This window comes from Musca vetustissima, unplaced genomic scaffold (assembly GCF_032173495.1).
Source record: "Musca vetustissima isolate MV318-11 ecotype Yass unplaced genomic scaffold, APGP_CSIRO_Mvet_v1 utg7565, whole genome shotgun sequence".
Lineage (NCBI taxonomy): Eukaryota > Metazoa > Arthropoda > Insecta > Diptera > Muscidae > Musca > Musca vetustissima.
In genome coordinates, this window is record NW_026883138.1 from 299,308 (window position 1) to 319,573 (window position 20,266).

The following is a 20,266-nucleotide window of genomic DNA, read 5'->3' on the forward strand; positions in this document are numbered from 1 at the left end:
GGTATCGATTTACCAGCCCATTGAAAATCTTGAAAATTTAAGATCGCGAATGGGGGTTCCCCTAATTGACTAGTCTGTCTGATTTTAGATTGATACTGTTATTGCTTTGCTCTCAGTGGGCTCCCCGAAACCCTTTGTACGGACTTGGCCGCCGATCTTGATCTTCCATGATTTTGGCCTTATAAGGACAGCAGCAGTTAACATATTTCAAATATTGAAATACAGAGTTAAAAATTCATTTATATTTTTCTTCTTTATTTTGCAATGAAGCTTTAAATAAATTAGTTAGATCTTAGTAAATTTTACAAAATGTGAAATCAATATTTAAATAGGTGTTCTATCTTACGCTATACATGTTCATTTAGTAATATTCCGTTGATTACTTTAATATGCATTTATTTATCTAAAATACTTCCATTAGGCTACTCATTACAAATAGGAACAATTATACATACAAACACACCTGCGAATACAAACATAAGTTATCGGTAACATAATACAATACAATACAGGAATCAAAGTATATATCGGGCCCATTGTTGGACCATGCATTTTTACACTGACAAAGCACTTTCTACAAAGAATTGACATTAGGTAAACATTCCAAAAGGACGCATTCCGAGTATGCCATTGTCCTAGTCTTAAATTCATTTGTTCAATTCTTAGGACTATGGCTAAGGAATTATGGCTATATACATTCCGTTAGCTTTTGATTTTTGTCTATAGATGACCACACGACGTACTATTTTACAATTTTAATGTTACTGTGGCCGCTCAACTCAACCACAATATCCCCTTCTTTTGAGATACTATGTCATGTTGTTTACGATTGCACTGGTTGGTGGAAAGAAGTGGTCGATGGAAATCAGTTCGGGGGACTTCTTGTTGGAGGTGGCGGCTGAGCCTGCTGTTGTTGTTGTTGATGCTGTTGGGGAACGGTATAGGGGCTGAACCGATTAAAGTTTTTTGTTCTCAAATCCGGAGAAGCTGATCCGGAGGAGGAGGGTGTCGTTGCGGGTGGTGGTGGATTGATGGGCGGTGGACTTCTACGGGAAGCGGCAGCTGCGACTGCAGCGGCATTTGCTGCTGCTTGTGCCGCTGCCGCCTGATGGTTTGCTAGGAATCCGGCAGTCAGTTGCGGCCACTGTTGTTGCCACATTCCCAAGTTGAAAGCATTCAAAGCCGCTGCGGTCGGAGGACGTTGATACAGATGAGGTAATAACATTTCCGTGTACGGAGACCGACCAAACATCTGCAAGTGTTGCCGGGCCTTTTCCAAGAAGGCCAAGGATGCAGCGTCTGCATCCTGAGCGGACATTTGCTGCATTAGTGGGTCTGGAAAAAATCTCAAAGGCGATCGAAAGTGTTGTTCAAACAAATATGAGTCCATGGGATCTCTGCAAGAAAGCGACAAAAAGCAAACAACAAAAACGTTATTTTATTTTGGGCGGAACTATTATTTTCTGTTAAAACTATACTACTTTCCGTACGTTCTCTGATAATTGCAGTGAGAAGCCTAACTGCAACATTAGCACACACAGCAACAACATTAATCGACAGAGGAGTACGAACGGCGGCAGTAAATGTTATTCGACATTCGCTCATTATTATCGTGTTTTCGTGTACGTATGAGCTTCAAAGTTAAATGTGCCGACCTATAATTTACGCCACTTAAAACACTGCCGCCACTGCTTCCACCGTACACTAACCAACATCGACACCACCTCTTCCATCGAATTGGTATTCGCATTGCCATGCTGCCAATGCCATATGAAGTCAGAAAGAAATGCAGATTTCTGACGCTTAAGACAGTGGAATATAATATTGAAATGGGATAAATGAGCGAACACGAAATAACTTATTTGCGCTCAAACATTTTCAGATAAATGTAGGTCGTATTGTGCTTATGTTCTATGGTGCGGATTCGAATCATTTTGTCATGTTACACCTATTAAGAAATAAGTTCTCCTCATTTCTCTTTTGGGCGATTTTTTATTTGTTCAAAACCACTGTACGCTGACTCAATGTCTGAGTCATTTTCCAACTCTTTACTCCAAACATATTCTCAAACATTGAGGAATGGTAGTGTTAATAGTCACGGATTTTGCTACGAAACAGTGCGGTAAATGTGGCCTTCATTGAATAATCATAGCTTCTGGTGCATCAGCAAGAGAGGTGTTTGTCAAACTCCGTATAGAAGCTTACGACAAATCGATCCATTTCCTAACAAGAGACAAACAATCGAATTTGCATTTATTGCCAACTTACCTGTCAAAATCAGTGAGACGTGAGGAATCGCGGAAGCCTTTGGCGAATGGATTGGAATCTATCTTCAGTTTCGTTATTAATTGATTCTGATAAGCCGTAACTGCCGTAAAAACCGTCTCCGGAAAAACAAATGTCTTATGTTCCATCTCCAGTAAGTCCTTGGGCGTATTCGGAATACTTTGACCGTGGCTAAGTCGAACCAGGTGTATTCGTGGCTGGTAGCGGTGCATTGAATTTAAAACGATCTGAAACAGCGACCAATGTTAGTGGATTTTTGGATTTTTATTTATATGTTACATTTTTATTTATTATATTATATAATAAATAAAAAGTTAATATATAAATAAAATATAATAAAAATGCGATTTCATACAGAATTGTGGGCGGTTTCCAATGAAAAAAACTGGATGAATATAAGAAAATTTCGATAATACGAATTTCACCCCAAGAAGAAATATTCGAATTCATATGATATATATATATATATCATATGATATATGATATGATATATCACATAATTGTATACAATGGCGATACTTACTTGTCCGCTTTTATCCATTTCATTGTTTGTTAATTTAACCTTTTCGAATGAAACCACTTGTTTTCGAAGTGCATCCACGCTTATAGGACTGTCTGGGTGAGCATACAGACGTGCTGGAGGTGGCGGGTCGGCCTTACCGGCAACCAACCATGAGGAGCGGTGATATGCGTAACGGTATCGCCGAGAATCCATAGGTACAATATCAATAAGGACAGCATAACGATCGGGAGGTTGCATATGTCTCAATGGTCCCGAAAAACTGACCCGAACTGTTGGAAACATTCGCCTGAAATAAAAACGAGTATGCTATTAATTTGGCTTCTCCAAAATGGAACAGTTATCCGAAAAGAATATTTTACTTCGTCGATCGATTTGCAGTTTAAGTATTTAATTTTGAAAATATTTGCAACAGATGTAAAACGAAGACCATAACAACCGAATGCTGAAAATGTGTTTATGTTTTTGTAATAAGCAATATAAAGGACTCTCATAATAAAAAACTTCGGCGGTATAACAATCCAAACTATTCTCAAACGTGACTCCTATAATTATAAACCATTTTGTGGCCAGCTAAGTAAATACACTGAAACTGGTGGTTCAAATAAAGAACAGTACTGCAGAATACGAAGTTACAAGCAATGACAATGACATACAATGTTTGTATGCACAAATGCAGGAGCAGTCGCTACCAGCAAAATTCCAACACCACATAAAACTTGGCAAATGAAGTGTTGACATAGATTGAAATCGAAACGTAATTCTTTGGCGAATTGCATGCGGATCAAAACAACTCCAAATGACGACTGTCTGTCTGTTTGTTTTGTTTTTTTTTTTTTTTTTTTTGCTTCCAAAGACTACTGCTGTTTTCTCGACAGAACGGAATGCCATCATACCATATCGCGGTATGTCTGCTTTAATTACAAGACAGTCATACATTTAATTCTGATGATGGCAATGCAACCGTTCCCTTTTGCGGCATAATAAGTACGAAATGAAACAGTAGAATTCTTAACCGGGCATTGGACACTTATCATTTGGAATCCAACTGAAATAAGCATGTTTCGGTCTATTTGAAAGGGCCTTTTGAAGCAGCCTTGTTTGCCTAAACCATATATTAAACAAATATTCATACATAATGACCTTTTCATCCATTAGTCCAAAACACCTTGCAAACTTTGTGTCTGTAGATTATACGAGACGAAACCTAAAAACACAATCGCCATACAACATACTAGAGGAAAAGTCTAAAAGGCTTTATGTACGTTTTTACAAAAAAAAAACGTTATCCTAGTTCATACGATAGCTACACACTCAAAGAGAAACGTGTAAAAATTTGGAATCGATTTGGTTATTAGTTTTTGAGTTATCGTGCCCGCCATTCGCAAGCCAATGTTTGCAGAAAAACGCGTTTAAAGTTTGAGAAGCCCTTCAGCCGTCACTTGATGCTGACACAATACATCGGCTATATCTTCAAGAGTTCTTGAGATTTTCACTTGACATTTTGTAGGGACATTCTTGAATAAGTGTAGATTCGAATTAAATCACTAAGAATGGGGGGTACCCTTAAGTTGTAAAAATGTAGTGTTTAGCAAGGCCTCCGCCGGGATTTTTTACGAAAACTAATGGGCAAAGTACGAAATCTAATGCCATACATCCCACATAACAAACCCTTTGTTTTTGAGGTAAGCTGGGGATTTATTGACAAATTTTAACATGGGTTACATAACATTATCTCTTTGTACGTGTTCGGTTCCTTTCCATTTGGGGCATTAATTAACAAATGTTCCTTCCCTATTATTATTGCATCATTATTAACACAAAGCTAAAGACAATAATTTAAATTGAAATAAAACATTGACAAATATTATTGACAATTTGCTTCACAAACAATAAAAAAGCGTAAACCACATGATTGTCCCTTACGCCTGTATTTAATACATTCTGATTTTCGGTTCCATATTTGTCAAATTTTTCAAATCGATGTTATTACAGCAACTGTTCAGTACACGATAAGTCGGTTGTTCTGAATGAATTACTTTGAAGCAAAGTGTTAACTTGTCCTAAAATATGTGCTGCCGTTGTCGTCGTCGAGCAAACAGTGAAAGTGTTAAATTATTTTTGATATGTGTGTATATTTGAAACAAAACGACCCTATTCTGCATTCTTCAGGGAGGGGCGATAATAGAAACAGAAGATCGTAAATCATATTTTCCTACAAAATAATTTACATAAGAATTGTTTATGTATAACATGGTAAGCCCCTTGGCAATGGAATAGGAACGCTTGTTTGTCCGCCACCCTGCTAAAAGGTGGTGGGCAGAGCACATCACGAGGGAGGACTTTGAATTCGAGAACAAACATTTCTTCATACGTTGTAGCTAAGCACAGTCTACTCCAGTCGATGGTCCGTTCGCTTTTTTGTTCTGCCACTGCCCTCGTGGTTTGTGCTTGCAGGATCTCCCATTTGCTTTAGTTTTGAAACAGTTGTCCAAGTGTGGATTTTATGTCTTTGTTTATGGGAAAATTAAGCAAATTAGGCTCCCAAGAAATTATAGTACAACATTCCAAAAAGTGTTTGGTGTTGATTTGAGAAAATATTAACTAAGCAGAAATTACACTTCATAACGGAAGAGGATTATGTTAATTCTCTTAGTTTGTGTTTTTTGGGTTAGCATTTCTGTGTTTTTCTTTTACATAAATATCATAAACAGCCAAAAGGACAAAATATCCACATAGTGGGTCAGCATTTTGTTATTTTAAATGGCTTAGAGAATAACCGACTGCTCAGTTCCTATACGAGTATTTGAAATTCATGCAGTTCTAATACAAATGTCAAATACGTCCTTAGCACGGACAGCGTGAAAATTGTGATTTTCTTCACCATAGCAGCAAAAATGAAATGTTGCACCAATTTAGAGTTTTCCCCAGTGTTATCGAAAGAAGTATGTCTGTATTGTCCGCATATTTCTCAGAAATGCCAAGTCATGTGGTTTTGTTATCAGACCAAAATCAAATGTTGACAAATATTTACAGCTTCTGCTTGTAAACAGTCATGCCAGGCGTAACAGCATCAATTAAAGTCAAATGCAGTATTCAAACCGTAGGTTAACATCTGAACTACAGCGACGGGCAGGTCAAATAGTCCAGATCGTCGAACATTAGCAGCAGCGTTGCACCGACAACAAACAGCGTAACAAACCCGTTAACCACGTGATATTTTATCTCAATGACCGCAAATATGGTTTGCAGTGGACAACGAACAACAAAACGAATGCGGTCATTGTTTGAAAAAATGCCACCTTCTTCGCCTTTGTTTTGTCTTAGGTGGAACAAAAACAGAGAGAACGCCTGACGAATGTCGGCAAAGCCCAGTACAAGAGGTCATTTTTCAAAATTGAGATGCAACCGAACACATTTTTCACCTTGTTGTGTACCTGCCTGCCTGCTTGCCTTCTGCCTGTTTGTCCGTTTATTGTCCTTCTTTATCCTTCCCTGCGGTTTGTAGCCAAACAAAGAATTTCACACCGCAGACGTTAAGGGTATTGGTCACCAAATTAACATATCACTCTATACAACGTTTAGTTCATTAATTAATTAATAATTTTACTTCGCATATCAAATTAGGTTGTAACACAACCCCCTATCTGAAAATATTGGAATGAATAACAATGGGAGACTACACGTACAAGCTGCATTTTATTATATCGGCATGTTGATAGTAGTCGAACTACCAAACGAGATAATTGTTGTAATATTTTGGTTATTAATTTAATTATTGTACCATACGAACTAATTCGAATTTGGTTTCAAATTCGGATTGTTAGAATTTATATGTACCCCTCGTTGCCATACAGCAAAATAAGCCTACATTCAGAAATGGTTTATTAGAAACAACGACTTAAATTACATTATTTTACGAAGTCTGATGTATATATTAGACACGTCCGAAATATTTGTTCGTACTTCTGACATTAGATAATCGTCGTCATTTTGAGAGATATCACTTATAACACAACGTTAACAATTATTTGCTATTCCCTAACGGGGTTTGAAAAATGTGTGTTTTGTTCCTGCAATTGCAATTGTTAGTCTAATGACTAGACCTCGGAATTTTGCATATTTTTTATGCTTTATCCGATTGGACTCAAATTTTGTATTTAGGCGTTTCATGCTTTAATTGATCGATATTTGGGGTCATGTCAAAAATATGCAAAAAATATGCAAAATATATGCAAAAAATATGCAAAATATATGCAAAAAATATGCAAAATATGCAAAAAATATGCAAAATATGCAAAAAATATGCACGGTATGCTAGGTCGATATGCGATAAATATATGCAAAAAATATACAAAATATGCATTGTCGATATGCAAAATATGCAAAAATATGCAAAAATATGCAAAATATGCAAAAATATGCAAAATATGCAAAATATGCAAAATATGCAAATATGCAAAATATACAAAAATATGCAAAATAAATATATGCAAAATATGCAAAAATATGCAAAATATGCAAACATATGCAAAATATATGCAAAATATGCAAACATATGCAAAATATGCAAACATATGCAAAATATATGCAAAATATATGCACGGTATGCTAGGTCGCAATATTAAAGATAGAACTTTGAAATTTTGCACATTGGAAATGGGATATATCGGTCCACGTTTTAGTATATCGCCATATAATAGTTATATATGTTTGCATGTTTTTATACATATATTTAGCAAATTTTTCATAATGCCCCAAAAATCTAACAGTTGAACCATGAAACGCATGCATACACAATTAGATTTCTATAGGTTAAAAATAAAGAAAGCGCACAAATTCGAAAACTAACCTGAATTTTTTTTTTTTTTTTTGATTAAAATGATTGCATATGTGAAATATGTTGCTCATATTTGCACATATTTTGCATATTTTTCATATTTTTTGCATATTTCTCGCATATCGACCTAGCATACCGTGCATATATTTTGCATATTTATCGCATATCGACCTAGCATACCGTGCATATATTTTGCATATTTTAGCATATATTTTGCATATTTTATGCATATATTTTGCATATTTATTGCATATCGACCTAGCATATTTTGCATATTTTGCATATTTTTGCATATATTTTGCATATTTTTGGATATTTTGCATATGTTTGCATATGTTTGCATATTTTCCATATATTTTGCATATTTTTGCATATTTTGCATATGTTTGCATATTTTGCATATATTTTGCATATGTTTGCATATTTTACATATTTTTGCATATTTTGCATATTTTTGCATATTTTGCATATTTTGCATAATTTTGCATATTTTGCATATGTTTGCATATTTTGCATATGTTTGCATATTTTGCATATTTTTGCATATTTTGCATATTTTTGCATATTTTGCATATGTTTGCATATGTTTGCATATTTTGCATATATTTTGCATATTTTGCATTTTTTGCATATATTTTGCATATTTTTCCATATTTTGCATATTTTTGATATTTATAGCATATCGACCTAGCATACCGTGCATATTTTTTGCATATATTTTGCATATTTATCGCATATCGACCTAGTATACCGTGCATATTTTTTGCATATTTTGCATATTTTTGCATATTTTAGCATATATTTTGCATATATTTTGCATATTTATTGCATATCGACCTAGCATATTTTGCATATTTTTTGCATATTTTGCATATTTTTTGCATATTTTGCATATTTTTTGCATATCTCGTGCATATGCAAAATATGCAAATATGCAAAAAATTAAAAAATATGAACCCTTCAAATAATTCTAAATCCTTTGAAACGAATTTGTGTCCAATCAGAATTTCGATATCTTCATTATTAAAAAATATGCAAATATGCAAAATCCGAGGTCTACTAATGACTAAAGCTGACTTGTGATGCAGAAATTAAACATCTTTGAATTGCTCGATTTAGAAATTCGAACCTACAATAATTCCAGAATGTCCCTTCAGAATTTCAAGTGAAAATCTCAAGACATTGTGTAAGCATCGAGCGACGGCAGAGGGCTTCTCGAAACATTAAACGCGTTTTTTCCTCAAACTCAAAAACTATTTATCCAATGCATTCCAAAATTGAATACGTTATACGTCATAGCTATCGTAATAGACGATGAAGATTTCCCCTATTTTCTAAATGGGTTTGTGGTTGGAAATAGGTGATTTTCCAAAAAACAAAATTCATGTGTCTGCCATTTGGTTAACTTCTGTACAAAGTTAATAATCCTAGTTCATACCAGAGCTAGACTTTTACATTTTACAAGTCTTCAATACACATTACAAGTCTTCAATCGACGATTTTCAGCCGCCTGGCAAATGAACGCGCATTATGTTCATTTGCCAGGCGGCTGAAAATCGTCGAACATATAAATCAAGATTGGGTAAGGACCTCTTAAACGATTGGAAACCTTTTTCGAACGAAAAAGGCATAATTTAGTCAGGCAGCAAAGAAATTTAGGGGAACCACATAAGTAGCGCAAAAAATCAAAACAAATCACGTTTTTAATTACTACAACCACTACCGTTCTCATAACCATTCCAAACTGTCTTAATCAACCCCGAGCAACAGACTGTTGAACTTACCGATACTGAACGTAAAAAATTATCTATTTTGGAACTTCGAAATTAGGTTAGCATGACGTATTTTAAGGAAACCTTATATAACAAAAGTATGGATTTCTTAAATGAAATATGAGTGATGGGACCAGACCAAAAATATTAAAGTCGAATTTAGAAGATATGCGTACTATATATAAATGCGAACCGACTTTCATTAAATGTGGTAGACATTGTTTTATGCTATTTTTGAACGTTTGTATTAAATTGAAAGCGTTAGTTATTTGATATCGGATGATAACCAATGCGTATGCTTTATTTTCCCTTTATCGCAACGTTTCGTTTTTTAACCCAAGGACAAGTTGCAAATGTCATCATTTATAACTCTTACAGATATTAATGCTAGCTAGTGAAATGTTGGAGCTTAGGCTAAGAAGGACGGCCCGCAATTTAGGGTCAGTGCAATTATCTTAGTCGGCAGACCCCGTACTTGCGTACTTGCGAGTTGCCAATCAAAATCGTGTTAAAGACCATTTTTTATTCGTGATTAGCGAGTGTACCAGCACTCCTATCTGCATATCTACGAACTAATAACTCAGTGTATGGCTTTGTCTGTCCAGTTGTCTTCTGTTCGGTTTGTTATGGTTCTGGCATAATATGTTTGGCTGTGGCTGGCAAAAGGTGTAGCGTTGACGAGAGTGGAGTAGATGGAACTGTACTGTTGAATTATCACGATGAGTTATTAGTGTTGTATTCGCTTAAATTAATGTTCATGCTATGCTGCGTATGGAACTTGTGGATATTGTGGCCAAGTATAATATATCAAACCTTTTAGACTTATCGTGGTCGTGGCACGCATTTGCAGAGGTGGTGGTACGCGAACACAACTTAGTATTCTCTTTATTTGCGATATTCAAACACAAATGACATGAAATGTCGTAAGAAACTAAAACTACAACCATCTGTTGGAACCTACCTTCCCGTTTTTGTTATGATCATTTCGGTGCCTAGCTCATGGAACTTATCCCACAACTCTTTGGTCTCCAGGTGACACTGAATGGGCAGTAATTCGTCACAGTTACAGGAACCAACAATCTTGGGTGAATTCTGAAAGTTAAGAGTATTAATTTGTGTTCTATACCTACTCTCAGTGGGTTTTGCTAACTTTGCGTTTTACCTTCGCTGGCTCCGGGGACAAACACTCTTCCTCCGTTTGGGTTGGGCTTTGGGGAGACGCTCTCCCTCGACTGCTACTGGAACTGTGGTTATGGTTGCTACCACCGTTTCCACTGTCGTTGCTGTAGTTAATACGGTGTTTAAATGGAGACTTTTGAATAGGCACTGCTCCACTGTGTCTCGCTTGACGCGCTACAGACGCCGCTGACTCAGTGTCGCTGCAATCGACCACATCAACGTCCGGTTCATCTTCGCCGTCGGGAAAGCGTTCAAGTGACAATGGACCTGTGAATTTACGTAAGTTAAAATATATGGGTTATTATAAAAATGTTTTAAATTCCTCGAAGCTGAGCTCTGCAAGCTTATAGCTCGCTAAATATGAACATATTGCATATAATTTAAATTCATTTCTATAAAATTACGTGTTCTTATCAAAATCTTAAATGTGATTAGTGACTAATTTGAATAATACCCCATGGACAATATGGTTCTGATGTATGATAAGCCCAGCCATGTTCAATTCCGCGCAATAAAACGGCGGATATTGGTACCTTGAATGTAGGCAAAACTGCAAAATCGTATTTTGACAAATTTGCGTATATTTTTTCGAATTGTTTTTACATACATTCATGTTTGTATTATCATATTCGCAAATCTATGTGAAAACAGTCAATTATACATCGATACGCGAATTATTGTGGTGGCACATCCGCGGTTCTTAACCAATTATTTTAAATTAGGTGTATTTTTGTGTATTTTCATAGGAGATTATTGAAATCTGATGTGCATAAAAGTCTTATGCACGTTAAATTAAACATCGAAAAATGCATGCTCAACAACTGATTTCACCCAATTCTCGATTTTTTGATAATTATTACTCTATAGCAATCTATTTAGTCATTTTTAAAGTCGAAACTCTTATCAGATGAATCCATCGATATTTAAAAATCTTCGGTAAGAATTTGAAGATGAAAGCGTCGCATATTTTAGAAGATTAAGGCTAACCCGTATTCCCTTATCCATTCTAAACAAATCGAAAATTCAGAAAACGTTTTGTTTTAATTAAAAAATTAATTTACTTCATTTTCAGATATCTTCATGCTTCTATTTGTTTTGGGCGACTATTAAACCGTATTTCAATGTGATGTGACAAGTATGCAAAGAAAATAAATGTGTTTATATTAATTTCTCTTTCGAGATGAGTTACATCATCGAAGTTGCAATGAAAATGAAAGCTTCGTCGTTGGTTAAGCGGCTCATCAGGCATATTGGGCAATGTGGCATACAAATGTCGTTACCTGATAAGTTATATTTATGTCGAATATTGTGGCGAAATTGCATCTACGAATTAAATTCAACCGTGTTCGGACATTTGGCATCACACCAAAACATTCCTTTGCAGCTGGGTGAGCAAAAATTCTCTCGAGAATGAATTAAAATACATTTTTTTGGCTTTGTACGAATGAATTTATGGCGATAAATTATTTACCAAACGAGCATTCGCCAAAGAATGTTCGCACACACATAACAAGCGAGTGAGAGCACACAACAACGATCGTTCGTTTCGTTTGGTGGTTAAAATACTTTCTAACATTTTCTCACGAATGAAAACAAACATTCCCGAATACTCGCGAATGCTCAAAACAGCAACAACAAAAAAGTTCGTGAACTCAATAGTTGTTGGACATGTGTTTTGTTAATGTTAAGAATGTTCTTCAGCAACAAATGCTCGCGAACGAACGAATTGAGGACGCTTGCATCGAAATTTTATCGTTCTGAATTTTTCGTACAATGCGAACATTTGCGAGAGATTGCAAATGCTTGTTCATTCATTGTAACTTTATCATTCGCGATAAATTGAAAAACTTTCGAATTCTCGCCGTGAACATTCGTGAGAAAGGGTTATTTTAGAGCAGATTTTTCATCTAGTGACGGACAGATTTCGAATCATCATATTTTCCTTAACCTATGTACCAAAAATTATGAATGTTCTCTCATATATATATATATATATATCTTTAACACGCGAGAAAATTTTAATAGTTTTGGACTTATTCGTTGGATGCGGTGTCTAAGTTAATGGAAAAAAGGATTGGTTTTGTCTCGATTTGTGGCTTAGGCATTAATTTCACGGCCTTTGTGCAAAGTAAAAGTCTACAAAATGAGGATTACGTCTCTTAAGTATCGTTTTTCGAAAAATTATCTGCATCTCCCTTTGATTGATGCTGACATTTTTGAAGCTCGATTTTAATATATTTTGTGTATGAAGTATATACGGCTTCAGAGTATTGCTAATCCGAAGGTGGAAATTTTGAGCGATCAAATTTCCAAAAAACCTCTCAGTAAGCTTTTTAACGTTCCGGATAAAATAAAATATTCTTCGTGAAAAACCATCTACTAGAACGGCGGGAACTGGCCTTCCAAAAACACAAAATTTGGCAAAAAAAACGTTTTTTTTTTTTAAATCGCGGAATTAAGTGCGTTTTCTGTGAAACATTTCCGTTTCAATAAATGACCTAATACAGATTATGAACTTCTGCGAAAATAGATCTTTAAAAATTTCAGCCGAAAGAGAAATGTACCCAATTGGAAGATAAACTTTAGTACTTTCTGGAAACCGCATGCGCATTTTGAGGATTATGCGATTTAGGATTATGCGATTTAGAAGGGTCTTGCTATAATCCCAAAGAAGTGATTATTTTTATTTTATATATTTCAATTTGTCGGTGAAATTCGGGTAAAATAGAAGAATATAAAATTATTTCTTCGAACCAAAAACAAATATTTTTTTTAAAGTAATTTATACAGATGTGTGATTTTGATATCGTTTAATATACCGCGGTGTTTTGGTTATGTAGATATTTCTAAATTAATTTTTAGGATTTTTTTTAAAAAATTGTTCCCGAATGGATCCTCACATTTTTCTCTATATGTACCCCAAAAATCATTGATGTAGTATAAAAACGAAAAAAGGCGATTTTGTGAAAATGGTGTAAACATTTATAGTAACTAACCAATTGAGAACGGCTGGACAGATTTGAAGTGGGTTTATAATAGAAGTGGGAAGGTTTTCATGAAAGAAATCGCGAAAATTTTGCAAAAAAATAATATGAATATCATCACATTTTATATTGAGCTTTTATGATTTCATATCTTCTTTCTTTTTGAACATATACTTAGCAAAACTTCGTAGTTTATAATTTATTTAACTTTGCATTTATCAGTTATGAAAACTTCTCTAAACATATTCATTTTCTACAATCAAACATATTCAATGTTTATAAAAAAATTCAATGTGAAATTAACATAAATTTAATAGAAGTTCAAATTAATAATACTAAACCGAAAATACTAAAAAAATATGTAAGATACGCACATTATTCGCGATCATTGTATGCTCACGCTTTCCAAAGAATCCAGATTTATGTAGTTTGAAGTTACAGTATAAGAAGCCAATTGAAAGTTATGTTATGAAAAATATCGGGACGTTTTTCTCAACTAAAAAACAGTAACACAAACCGTAGAAAGTATGTGGCCATTATGTAAGCCCTTTTCCAAGAAGTGATACTATACCGACAATTAGCAGGCAGCCAAAATGTAGACCAGCATTAAAGATAAGAAGACTTAAAACCGCAAAATAATATTGAGCCAATTTTGAACATATAAGAACTACATATTCGATATCTAGGGCATTTGCCAAAACTTGAACCTATTCTAAATATAAAACATAAACAGCATTATTTGAGAAAAAAATTTAGGACATAGCAAAACGCTCATCGAAAATTAAAATCAGATACAAATTTCAAATAACCACTTATTAACAATCCCTCAACAAGAGACAAAGTAGCCAATGTCTAAATGTTGTTATAAAAACTTGACCTTATACTGAACAATTTTTGGTAGAAGAAGTTTCACAAGTTGTTTTACTGAAATACCGTACATCATGCAATAACTTAATATTTCGGTTTTTGGGTCTCTAATAACAATCTTCCTTCAATGAAGGTTTACAAGAACATGGAACAACTTATTGATATTATTGCTGCGGAAATTTGATAAAATCTTAATAAAGGGGTTCTCAAATATAATTTTTACCAAAATTGGATTTTCAATTTGGATTTTCCGGGTCAGGTAGTGATGTATATCTATTGATTGCAAAAAACCATGATGAAATTATACAAGGTAACTGCAATACTCTGCTGATTTGATTGTATCGTAATACGAGTGTCATGTTCGATCTGACATTTTAATTTATGAAGGAAGACCCAGCAGGAAAATTTAGAGCACATTATATTTGAAATAAAAAATACGATAATACAATTTGAGATGTACTGTATAGGGACAGTTATTTGTGCTATATTGTCAAATATACAGAAGATGGAAAAATATAGTATCAGCGTTTAATTTTTTCAACCATGAAATGGCATAAGAATTCCAATTACATTTATTTAAAAGAGTATTAATCGCGCGTTGGCAATTATACATTATCAAAGAAATCACAACAGAAGTTCTTTGCCCTTTGGTTTACTCTGAAAATTAAAAAAATACATTTTAAAAATAAATAGAACTTATCGATATTTTGTATTTTCTATGCGGTTGTTGTTGAATTGTATTTGTTGTAGTTTTGCAGTTACCTTGTATAATTTTACCATGTTAAACGTATCTAAACGTATCTAAACATATTGCTACTGTTTCCTTGCTTAATTTTTAATAATTTTCAAAGAAGAGTCTTTTGTTTTGCTTTTGACTACTTCCTTGTCATGTATTGTTGGTCGAATAAGTTATATTTTCAGAAATCATTGCAAAAAATACATATGTAGATAAATATTTCGAAAATATACGTATTTATGACAGCTATGTTATTTTGAGTATGCTGGTTATTTAATTTTCCCTCAAACCTAAATTTGTAAATCTAATCAAGAGGCAAAACATTGCTGAAGAGAGAAATGCAATTGTTCAATAAAAGTCCGAATTTTTTGAAATTGCACCCCCAGTCGTAACCAATAAAAAAACTTTAGCTAAAAATTCAATTTTTCGCACAATGTACAATTGTAATTCAAACGCAGATCCAGAGTAGAAAGTGCAATTCAATGCTATTTCGGACGAAACAACTATTAATTAAATAGTTTGACACGCCACATTAGATGAATGCATTTCCAATATTAAATATGGACACATATTAAAAGTTGTTGTGATGTGTTGACATTCTTGGAAATAAGTAAGACTATGTTAAACTGGCCAGGATTAATATTCTATAAAACCCTAACAGAAATCAAAATTCATACATATTTTAATTTTAAAATATGAACTAAAATGTTCTTGGGATTTAGGGTCTATCCCCTCCTATGACCCCTCAAATGCCATATATTCTTACCAAACCAACATTAAGTCCGAAGATTGATCTAGTAGAAAACTTGTAGATTAGTTTGGTCAAAAATTTGAACATCGTCATATTTTTTGAAGATGAATTATTTATTTTTTTTTTTTTTTGTGAAAATTGCCCCCAAGTATAATGCTTGTTCCAGCTTGTAGTGTCCAAAAACGATGCCATGATGCAACATCAAAAGGTTAATCAAGCTGCGAAATATTTCTCTTCAGCATTTAAGTCAATAATCGCAAACATGAAACAACAAAATGCCTATTCACAGATGTAAATTAAAGTAAAAAACATGCAACTCAGGAGCAATGCAGAATCCACCGCCACCTCAGCGGTGGCAAATGATTAGAAAACTTTCAACATTTCCAAGTGAATGGCTTTATTATGCAAATCTCAGTCATTTTTCAAATGTGCATGCTTCCAAATAATCACGAGCGAATCCGACAAACGAACGGTCGGCCGGTGATAAATGCAGCCGCGTCGTATGATTGTAAATTTCATTAACAAAACACATCAAAGAGATAAAACATGAATGCATTTCAAAAATGTATTAATTATTCTCTATCGCTCCCGTCTGGTTTCACTTGTTAATTTGTTTGTAATTAATGAGTGCCGTATTCAATTATTGAAGAAACTCTGTTTTCAACAATTGTAAATCTGCATGTTCATATTTAATTGAAGTGAGTAAGGCAAAATTGCAGGTTACTGTGCAAATAGCAAACAATTGTGGATATACGTACATTCGGTGGAAGGTGAATTGTGGTTTTGATTGCCAGCAAAACATCAAAATGAGGGGAAAACTTGATAATTTTTTTTTTGTTCTGATTAGATGCAGGTATGCCATTCTATTTATTGTCCTGGCACGATAATATGAACAATTGTATTTATTTTTTGTATCAATGTTAGTCGCATAATTTGAACATAACTTTGAGAATAAAATATACTATAGGCCAAATTTGTTAAATTAATAATTAGCATAAATGGGCAATATTTCCAATATTTAAAACACAATATTGAAATAATGGACTGTTTTATTTTTGTGCAACATCAATGATTTCTGGGACATATGTTCATTAAAAATGCTAGTTTTGAATCCGTTCGCGATACATTTTATTGATAATGGGCATAAGAAAAAAATTAACACTACATTGTTTATTATATTGTCCACAAGTATAGGTACAGAGCTCCATTTACAAAATCAGAGTAGGGAGATATTAAAATAATTGTGAAAAAGTATATCATCATTTTACTATAAATTTAAAAATATTTACATTATCTGGTCACTAGGATTATTTATTCATTTAATTTTTTGATGAAATAATTTCATCATTATTAATTTCTTATTTAGAGATATTTAGAGTTATTATTTAACTGTTGCTGAATTCCACCAGAAATGACACACGTATATAAACATAATTACTTTTTGTGTACATGTTTACATCTTTCTGATAATAACAATCGTGTGTTTTTGTAAATAAGAAATAAACTTGAAATAAAAGTAGTGTGTAATATATCTTATGAAATCGCCTAAACGGCCGATCAAATAATTTTGGTTGCATTAAAATGCCCAAAAGCTGCTAAATTGCGGATAATTTCCACAAAGTCCATATCCGATTTCAATGTGCAAACAAACAGCAAATGCATTGTAATACGCATTTTCAAGAATCAAAGATGTAGAGACTCACACTATATTTGGAATAAATGGATACAGCTCCATTTTGGATAAAGTTTTTAATGTTCTGCTTCCGAAAAAACAAACACCAAAACGGTGTCCAGTTCTTTATTGATGTGGAAATGATCTCCACATAACTCTACCTCGAAAATTCAAAGACGTTTTACACTTTTTAACTAAGTTTCTGTTTATAATTAATCTTTCCATTTGATGTTCATTCTCTTGGTAAATGAATAAAAAAATGTCCGGATACTAGGCAGATTGGTTTGGTTGTTGTAGTTTTGTTTTTGGTGATTAAAGAAAAGGCCTTATTTTTTATGACGGGCATGATAACTCCTCAGTGGAACATCGGAATCCGGAAATTCCAATGGTGTTAGAAAGATTACATGTCTGGCTCTCGCGTGAGGTAGGATTATTGACTTCGCTCAAAAATTAAAAAATGACGGACTTTTGAAAAACAATTTTTGGAAATTCGCCTATTTTTTACCACAAACTAAGTTGAAAATAAGGTAGTTCTTTATCCTAGTTCATACGATAGCTATACACTCCCAGAGAAACGTGTCAAAATTTGGAACCGATTGGATTATTAGTTATTGAGTTATCGTGCCCGCCATTCGTATGACACTGATTCAAAAACGGACAAAATATGGAAACAATTCAATAAAATAACATATTTTTTTTAAAATGCTCAAAAATGCATATATTTAAGTACACAACATTTCCATCTTGAGATAAAGTGTATGTGGCGATAAAACAAATACAGTCAACGCTGGGTGTAACGAATTCGAATGACCTACAACAATACACGTATACACGTATAAATCAAATGACAGATGTACAAATTTGACCGGTAAAATACATTTTAAAGAAATTTGAGCTCATAGCATGTTCCCTTTTCCTTTGCATATTACGTGGATCTGAATTGCAATTAGACTGATAGCAATTATAATTACCAGGCTATGCACATGTGTGTCGAATGTGCCCCATCACATGCCCAAGCTACGTTTTAGACAAAACTTTAAAAATATATAACTAATACTAATTTATCATATGTGTTCGGTACTAGTTTTTATAATTAAGTATCAGAAAGCAATACGCAGCCATAAAGTTTTTATATCTGTTGTATAAGTACTGAGATATATAGCTCTAAACAAACGGTGCCGAATCTGCCCGAGGAGACTTGATCATAAAATATATGTCAATTTATTCAGAATCGCGACAGTACAATCTACTTTCGAAGACAGTACTCTTATAGAAGACAAATTATTTCCATTACAACTCTTTGGAAAGCACGTCACAAACAAGTTATTATTAAGAAAATTTCGATATGCAATTGACTACGAAGAGTATATTTAAGATATCAATTTTTTGAACCTTAGCTCCCCATAACGTATAAAACCTACATTTGCTAATTAAGTTCAAAAGTTCATTAAAGTCGACTCGGAATTTATTACTACATCTATTTTCCATAGAGTCCGTCGATAATGCCCTCTGCCGAGAAGGAAACGAAGCCAACACACTGACGGCAAACTTGTCATGTCATTGATACGCTTTTTACACACACTTTGCGTAAAAATCGCATCAAATTTATTTATGTTCGTCCTTAACCCAATCATAGATAATGGAATCTCATCCGGAACTAGAACGACTAACTAGCTGACAGACTACGTGCTGCCATGTTGATTTAAGCAAGTACAAGGAGATGCCTCCCGGCTAACGTAATAACAATACACACAGCACACACAAACACGTCTACGCACACTGACAGTTTTGACAAGATGCCTTCGGTCTAGGAACGAAAGGATATTCAAGGATATTCAAATCAGCGTGAAGGCGTTTGTGCCTACTTCTGTGGTGCGGTACATACATAGCATACAGTGTGTGGTGCGGTATGTGTTGGCGTTTATTTGTTGTAAGAACGATTAAGTACACAGCACATTACTCACTCAAACTCCTCTCCGATGGTTCGCGGCTCGAGGCATTTCCGCCTCTCGCCATTATCGCTGCTATTGAGAAATCCGTGGCGCCGCCGATGCAGGAACTGACGGTCGTTCGGCTAGTTTCGGTCGTCGAACTGAAGACTAAAGGACAATTACCGTTATTGCCAGTCGGGCTATTAAGGATGCTGGCAATTTTATTATTGAGACTTTTGCTAGAATTTGTAAGTGCTAAGGGACTTTCACGTTTCAATGGAATTTGAGAAAGATTGATGGTATCGTCGTGAACAGTTCTTGAGCAGATATCACCAGTTTCGGTTTCGCATTGACTCGATTGGAATTGGCAGTGCTGTTGTATATCATCCGTTTGTATTTCCCGTTTGACATGCATATGGCTAAAAAGCATTTTTCAGATATCTTCACAAAACACTGATTGAGAACACTTGTTATATATGAACGATTCTTTGCGTGCGCTATTGTCTTTTGTCATCACCGCGTTTCGAACCGTACCACTTTTAGTAACAGTTTTGACGTAATTTCGCCAAGTGCCGGCTGTGGAGCACGGGATTTTGAGAATCGATCGCGTTTTGGGGATTTCTATTTTTCCGTTATTGTTGCGACAACCGTTCCATTGTCTGGCTGACCATTGAATGAAGATGCTAAGCGACGGCAGTTATCAGAATGTCAGGTGGCGGCGCCCCTAT

General features: G+C 34.4%; 1 protein-coding gene across 1 annotated transcript; it reads right to left on the reverse strand.

Moving 5' to 3' along the window:
* Positions 1 to 865: 865 nt before the first annotated feature.
* Positions 866 to 19,953, reverse strand: LOC133329889 (T-box protein H15-like). The gene is made up of 6 exons (XM_061538346.1): positions 19,572 to 19,953; positions 10,569 to 10,864; positions 10,380 to 10,510; positions 2,810 to 3,095; positions 2,269 to 2,513; positions 866 to 1,397 (listed from the first exon to the last, which is right to left on the reverse strand). Exons 1-6 carry the CDS (start codon positions 19,951 to 19,953, stop codon positions 866 to 868), a joined length of 1,872 nt encoding a protein of 623 aa, XP_061394330.1.
* Between the last annotated feature and the right edge of the window lie 313 nt (positions 19,954 to 20,266).